Source organism: Stylophora pistillata, chromosome 9 (genome assembly GCF_964205215.1).
Source record: "Stylophora pistillata chromosome 9, jaStyPist1.2, whole genome shotgun sequence".
NCBI lineage: Eukaryota > Metazoa > Cnidaria > Anthozoa > Scleractinia > Pocilloporidae > Stylophora > Stylophora pistillata.
The window spans coordinates 21,781,645-21,789,688 of record NC_142527.1 but is presented as its reverse complement, the minus strand read 5'-3'; the positions used below and the strand labels follow the sequence as shown (position 1 = coordinate 21,789,688).

At 38.7% G+C, this 8,044-nt stretch overlaps 1 protein-coding gene and 1 pseudogene across 1 annotated transcript; both read left to right on the top strand.

The window, feature by feature from the left end:
* On the top strand, nucleotides 1-974 carry LOC148723794 (adenosine receptor A2a-like). Its single transcript, XM_088732400.1, has one exon. The coding sequence runs from the start codon at nucleotides 1-3 to the stop codon at nucleotides 913-915; it is 915 nt and encodes a 304-aa protein (XP_088588526.1). The 3' UTR covers nucleotides 916-974.
* Nucleotides 975-1,001: 27 nt separating this feature from the next.
* On the top strand, nucleotides 1,002-5,406 carry LOC148723793 (melanocyte-stimulating hormone receptor-like; annotated as a pseudogene).
* Nucleotides 5,407-8,044: the final 2,638 nt, after the last annotated feature.

Below are 8,044 nucleotides of genomic sequence, written 5' to 3'. Positions count from 1 at the left end.
ATGTCTAATCTCCGGAGTTCAGAGGAAGAAGATTTCCTCATCTCACAGGTTGTCCTGAGCATCATGTTCGCCACACCAGCTCTCCTCTCAAATGTGTTTTTAGTGATCACTGTATGTCGAAATACAAACTTGAATCAGAGGATTTGGCAAAACCATGCAACGTACTTCGTGGTAAATCTGAGTATCTGCGACCTTCTAGCCGGTCTTGTTGCCGGATACGGAGGCCTTTGTTACAATATCTTTATTTTGAGAGGCCAGACACAAGAAAGCCTTGTTGGCTTGCAAAGTTTAATAGTTTTTGCTGCTGTCTTGACAAATATCGTCTCATCTGGCACCATAGCAGCAATGTCCTACGATCGTTATTATGCGGTTTCGTCTCCTCTGCGTTACAGAGCCCGGGTGACCAAAGCGAAGATAAAGTTAGTTCTAGCTTTTATTTGGATTTATTCCTCGATATTCTCCAGTCTGCCATTGATGGGAGTGGCACCATTTCTGTTCACTCTCCTTTACTGCCACCTTCACGTCTCGGTTCCTCTTATAATCTTGCCGGTATTATATTGGAAAACATTCCGAGCACTTCGCCTGCACAATAATCAAGTGCAAGATGTAGCAAGTGATGATGGAAGGCAGCAAATGGACGTGGCCCACAAGCAGAGAGAACGTAAGATGGTGTCGGCATTTCTCTTGATTCTTGTTTTCTTTTACATATCTTTCGGCCCACTGTTTATTGCTCAGAATGTACTTGTATTTTACCCAGATTCCATCAATCAAGAAAGTTTCATTTTTTTTTTGCTTACCTCAAATAAAGTTCTTTTGGTAAATTGTTGTATAAATCCGTTCATCTACGCGTGGAGAATTCCGACCTACAGAAGGGTTTTCAGGGAGATTTTTAGTGGCTGTGTTCGACTTCCCTGAACAGTGTCTCCATAGTAATGCAAAACCAAGTCAACAATTGGAAGGACCGTACACTCCTGTGACAATTCAAGAATCACTTGTAGAAGATGGACTTGTCTGGCAGGTAGATCATAGTATCGATTTAGCCAAATGGAATTTTGGAAACAATCGGGTAAACTCAGTTAATCAAAATCCAAGGCGAGTTACATTAGAACCTTTTTAGTGTTTTCCCGGCGCCCTCGGTGCGTTGTCTGTTTGGTAAACAGATAGAAGATGCTTTGCGCTGCTTTCAGCAACCACATAGCCCTGGATTTTTCAATAGAAGAAAACAATAGGGAAATTATTGGAATCTCAATGATTTTATCTCAGAACGTTTTGAGTTTTTCAGTCAATCTTTCATACAGGTTCACTTTCAGAGGTTGGGTTCTTTATATCATTTCCTATTTATTTGCTGACATTGGCCAAAGGATCCAAAGATGGTTTGCTCAGCCATTATTTAAGTCGAGGATTTGGGAAAAATGAATTAAAAAAAAATACTTGAACTTGCAAAAGTGAGCCCAGAGGCACTTATGTTCAACTTTAATAGGTGTCCGTATATGTGGCACACTTGTGACTGGTACTTTCGTAGGGATTCTCTCCTTGTTTCTGACAGCAGCCTTCGCTTGAACACGTTTTTCGGAAGGAACCGTTCTTTGCTTGGATGCAAGGCGTAATTTTATTTAATTCATAATCGAGCAGGACTGATTTATGGCTTGGTAAAACAAATGATTAGTGAAGGCGATAACTGTTACTTGGCAGTCTTTGCAATAAACTGAACTAGTGTATAATCACGGCTCGACAACACGTTGTTGCAGATAAAAAAACTAATGTAGCTCGAAAAATCGGCCATTAACAGTATAACAAATGATTTGAAATACATGGAACTTTCAGCACAAAATTTGCCTACGACAGGCTGGCTTGTAGGCGCACGAAAATTATTATGGATCAGAATTCAGTTTTAAAGTGCACCTAAACCCAAAAAATGTTTTCGCTTAACGAAGTAAGCTGATTTTTTTGAGTATTTCTGCGCAAAAGTTGTTTTATTTGCTCAAATCTTCAATTTTCTATGCCCAGTCAAAATATGGAAAATCGGCCGCCTTCTTGCCCCACGACCGAGTTTAAAGAGGAATGGCTCTAGTGGGTAATGTGACGTCAAATCGAGAACACGAAAGTCTGCATTTCACACATTTTCACTTGTTTGGGAAGGTTGTAGTCGATAATTGTCCGAAAATATGCCGACTAAGTGTGCTGTAGAAGGATGTAGCAACGTGCGAAATTTGCAAGAGGGTATCGCGCTTCATAGATTCTTCATACAACACACCTAGTCGGCATATTTCGGACAATATCGACGACAATCTTCCCAAACAAGTGAAAATGTGTGAGATGCAGACTTTCGTGTTCTCGATTTGACGTCACATTACCCGCTAGAGCCATTCTTCTTTAAACTCGGTCGTGGGGCAAGATGGCGGCCGATTTTCCGTATTTTGACTGGGCATAGAAAATTAAAGATTTGAGCAAATTAAAAAAATTTTGCACAGAAATACTCCAAAAAATAAGCTTATTTCGTTAAGCGAAAAAATAAATTTGGGTTTAGGTGCACTTTAAATCAAAATGGCACTGATTTCAAGCTTTTGAAAACCTTTCATATTTACTTTGAAATACCTAAGTGCTGTCTGTGTCATCCTATGCCTTAATTGTTGGTAAATTAAGCGAAGTAAAAAGAGATGAAAAGATTGTTGTCCTTAAAATATGCTACATTTCAACCGTGCATTATCATTACAGTGAGCCCTTTACCTTGCATGGGCGGCAACATGTTGAGGATCGGCAAAAACTCGAAAGGGTAAGCCAAATAAAATAATAACAGTTGAAATAAATCATATTATATTAATTTCCTTGCTGACAGACTAAAAGCAGGAAGTGACTTCGCTGAGCCCTGTAATGTAGATCGAACAGTTGGCCTTTAACAGTAGAATAAATGATCTGAAATACATAGAACTTTCAATACAACATTTGTCTAAGAAATTTTGGCTTGTTGGCGCACGAAATCAGTTTTGAATGAAATGACACTGATTTAAAGCATTTGGAAGCCTTTCATATTTATTTTGAAATACCTAAGTGTTATCTGTCTTATCCTATATAGACCTTAATTCTTTGTAAATGTTGAATCAAACGAAGTTGAAATGTATGAACCATTTACCTTGGGCCACAACATCCTGAGGATCGACAAAAACTGGAAAGATAAGCCAAATGAAATAAAATACAGCTGAAATATATCATATTATATCACTCTCCTTTCTGACAAACTAAAAGCAGTTAGTGACTCCGCTGACACCTAGCTATTACGACAGTAATTTCCATCCCATTCACAAAGTGAAGCTCATCACTTGTAAAATCTATTTTGTGGGAAGAAGAGCAAGATCAAGCTAGCAGGAAATTTCTGCATATCAAGCCCTCATAGACAGCAAAGTAACCGCGATCACTTTCTCCCTCAAACTTCTCTGGACTTATATATTGAAGCCACGCCTGCTGTACTCTCAAATGCCTTGTTGCTAATTACAAACTATCAAGCTTATAAAAGAATCTAGCGAATAGGCAAATGCTTGCAATACCATCCTGGAGGTTAATCTTAGAGTGAGCAATCTATTCGCTGGTGCTATGCCGGTTACGGTAGCCTCTTTTACGATATTGCTCGGTTAAAAAGTCAAGCTAGAGAAAACTTCGTTGGCTTTCTAGTTTTCTCATTTTTGAAGCCGTCTTGACAAACATCGTGTCACTGGAGACTACTAAAACGAAGTCTTTTGATCAGTGGTTCGCAATACGTCTCCAGATCCCAAGAAGAGTTCTATAAAGAAAATTTATGCAGAAAATGAGGCGGAAAGAGTGGCATCACGCAATAGAAGGTCATTACGATGAATCTCCTCTCCCTTGCCTTCACTAAAGCCTGCTGAAAAAAAGAGTACCAGCGTTCCAGAAAACACTCATACTTCGAATTGGATTATTACGTTTGATTTATCAGATAGAAATAATCATAAATTGACATCAACCAAGCTTTTATACACGGCAATCATAACGTACCGTAATATCGTTGCTCGTGAAAGACCATCAGCTATAAGAGGAATTAGTGAGATGATTAAAATCAAGGTAGTTTTTATGATTATATTACCTTTTATCTCTAGTCTTTTGATGCTACCTAATCATCGGTTTTAATTAAGGAATCAAATGTTCATATATCAGTAGTTCCTCATCATTTGGTATTGTCTCTGAGAATTCTGGCAATCAGTGGATATATAAGGATAAAGAGCATGATTACTGCCTTAGATAGTTCACCAAAATGGCAGAGATTTTTGTGATTTTTACATAATCAAACTTATGTTTTTGAAGAATTGTGGAGATCAAGCATTTGGAATTACTATCTCTCGGTTATAACAAAGGCACGTTAAGGTGCATACAGATTGATTGTTCATTCATCAGTATCAAGAAGGAGAACTGAAAGAGACGTGATTTCTTTATAATGGAAAACTCTAATGAGGCGTTGTAGAACGCGTATTTCTTAGCTGTCGCGAACGCTATTTTGTCTACAGGAACAGTTGTTTCGAATGTCACGTTGCTTTTACCGTCTACCGAGATCCCAACAGGAATCAAAGACTCTTGCACACGCCTGTAACTCTCTTGGTTGTAAATCTGAGTATCTGCGATCTCCTAGCGGGTATTTCGCCTGGATATGTAAGGCTTTACTATAATATCTCTATTTTAAGAGGCCAGACGCGAGAAAGCCTCATTGGCGTCCAAATGTTTTAGTAAATTTTGTTTCTATTGAGAAAAATATCGTGTCAACTGGTACCATAGCCGCAATTTCCTTTGATCGTTGGCTTGCAGTTTCGTCTCCTCTTCATTACAAAGCTCGGGTAACCAAAACGAAGATAAAAGTACTTCACGCTTCTGTTTGGATTTATTCCTTGATATTTTCTGTATTTCTGTTTGTGCCCCTGTACAGTCATCTTCATGTTTCAGTTCCTCTGATTGTCTTGCCTGTGGTATATTGGAAAACATTTCACGCGCTTCGCCTACACAATAATCGGGTGCAAGATGTAGCTGACGACGAGGGAAGGCAGCAAATGGACGTGGCCAATAAGATCAGGGAGCGCTAAATGATATTCACATTTCTCGTAATTCTCGTTTTGTTCTAGATATCGTTGATCCCACAGTTCATCGCTCTAAATTTGTTGATCCTCAACCCAAAATACATAAATCCAGAAAGGTTTCGAGTTTTTATGCACGTATCTAACAAATGTGTTTTAATGCCGGAACTGTTGTCTGCACCCTTTCATCTACGCGTGGAGAATTCCAACTAACAGGAGAGCATTTAAGGCGGTTTTCAGTGGCTGTGTTCGCCTGCCAAGAAACAATGTCTCCATGGTGATGCCAAAGCACGTTGTCAACCGGAGTGACCACGCAGGCAGCACTAGGCCTTAATTAAGCGAAAGACCACACTTTCTTTTGGTTTATTGTCTCAACACATGACGAGCAATGTTGCAAGGCCAAGGGGAATGTTTGTTAATCATGAGCCGATGGCGCGCGATTTCGCTCTTTTCTTATCTTAGGCGTAGTTTTTCGGCGGTGAACCCAGTCAGGTTCGCTAGAGGCGTGCGGTGTAAACTCCCAGAACCACCAGGGTGTAAAAATTGTCGGAAGCCGGTCATGTTATAGTTTGCGGACTATTATGCTATACATGGAAAGCTACTATTAACGCATAAAAGCTTTACATAAACTTCAATTACTCATTTTTAAAGAATCTTTAACCCAGCTGGTCCTTTCGCAGAGTAATCAACTTCTTTAAAAAGAATATAAGGCTATTAATCCCATTTTATGATAGACAATTTTTGGTAGGTGGACAGAGGGAACCTTCTTGGCCTCAAGGGAGAGTAATTTCTCTTGCAATCAAACACGACGACTCACGACATTGGAAGAGAAAATAATCTAAAAGTTGTAGTTATTACAACCAAACAAACACTAAACAAACAAATTGTCTTAACACATGATGAGCAATGTTGCAAGGCCAAGGGGAATGTTTGTTAATTATGAGCTGATGGCGCGCAATAGTTATCACCACCAAACAAACATTGCAAAGAACTGACTTTCAAATTAACCATTACAAGTGGCCTAGAAATCTCCCTTTCCTTTTCCTTTTAATGTTAGATCGAAAAAGTAATGTGGTATGTTTCTTTTAATTCCTTTTGCACGCATATCGCTTGTCTCGTATGTCAGATGCTATGTTTCATTTTTAGAAAAAGTCATGACACAATTTTGAAGTGACGTCAAAAGTTTGAAAGGCTCATAAATCTTTCTGGCAATGAAGTAAGCGGAAGGACTCTTTGCTTTAAGAGCTATGGCCACTGTGTATCTTTGATGGACTCTTTGCTTTGAGAGCTATACCCACTGTGCATCTTTGATGTTACTTAATAATGGCTCAGAGGATTGATTGGCTAAATACAGCCATAAAAGTTAAATGCCGAACCTTAGTGATGATAAACCGATCTATACTGTTGATAGGTTTTAACGAGAGGTGCCATAGAATCTTTGTAATAACACTTAACATATATATATAGCCACCCTATTTATAAAGTTAAGGTTATTGCCTTCAAATCTCCATGTTTAGTCGCATTTCTCAAGAAATGTAGTCAAATTAGCCGAGTAGAAAAATCCTTAGAATATTAAACCGCCCTAACGAAACGCAAGGTAGCAGGAACTTCTTTCTCGTTCAAATTTTTCTGGTTTTTATTTTAGCCACGACCGCTTTTCTCTCGAATGCGTTGTTGTCGATAACCATTTATCAAACGCTTACAACTCTCCTGGTGGTAAACCTGAGTATCTGCGAACTACTGGCTGGTCTTTTGCCGGTTTACGGACTCGTTTTTTACCATGTTTGTATCTCGAGAGACCAGATGCAGGAAAACCTTGTTGGAGTACGAATGTTGGTGTTTTACGCCGGGATCGGGACAGATATCGTGTCATCTGGCACCCTTGTTGCGTTGTCCTTTGACTGATTCTTCGCAGTTTTATCTCCTCTTCGATACAAAGCGCAACTAACCAAGACGAAGAGACGTGTTAAAGTAGTGGTCGCGTTGATTTGGATTTATTCTCTGACATTTCCCAGTTTCCCTTTGATTGAAGTGCCAATATCTCTGTTCTTTATCTTGAACTGCTATCTTCATATATCAATTCCCATAATCGTCTTGCCTGTGGTATACTGGAAAAATTTCCGTGCTCTTCGTGTGCGCAATAATCAGGTGAAAGATGCAGCTGATGACGAGGGCAAACAGAAAAATGGACGTGGTCCACAGGAAAAGAAAACGCAAAGTGATATCCACATTTCTCGTAGTTGTCGTTTTGTTTTATGGATGTTTGGCCCCACGATTCATCACTATCAATTTGGTGATCGTTAACCCAAAATTCCAACAGCAAGAAAGTTTTCGAATTTTTCTATTGGCATCTGGTGTATTTAAATTAGTAATTTGTTGTCTTTATGCTTGCTACTCATGTTTCATATTTCATATTCATTCTCTGGTTGAAGTTTTCGTTCTTTTCATAGTTTGTGAGGTTTGATATTTCAAAACGTTTTAACGATGCTTGAGCACTACTCTGAAAATTGTCGAGGATCATCACTCACGCGGATTAGAATGTTTGCAAAACTAAAAGGATGTTCAAGAATGATCATGAATTTACATTCTTGATTTACAGTATTTCAGTCTTGTTCAAAATTCCTTTTTTAAGTTTTATATTAATGGTAAGAGCGAGTTCTGATTTTAAAAACAAATTCCATGCCGAGATCTGAAAGATATAAGACTGTTTTATGGGACATACCTCTAAGATAACTTTAACAGATACTTGGTCTATTAATGAAAAATTTTATCGTCTACGCGACTAAATTTGTTACATTAGATATTAGATATGCCGGAGGTTTGTGGGACACGAAGACTCCGAGAGCGATGACTTGAAATACCGAGGGATGTCGGAGACTTCGTAATTTGAGTAGAGCAGAGGTTTAGTTTCTTAATTAACACCATTGATTGAGGTAACCTTGAATAAACTTTCATTGATTATCACTTAGCAA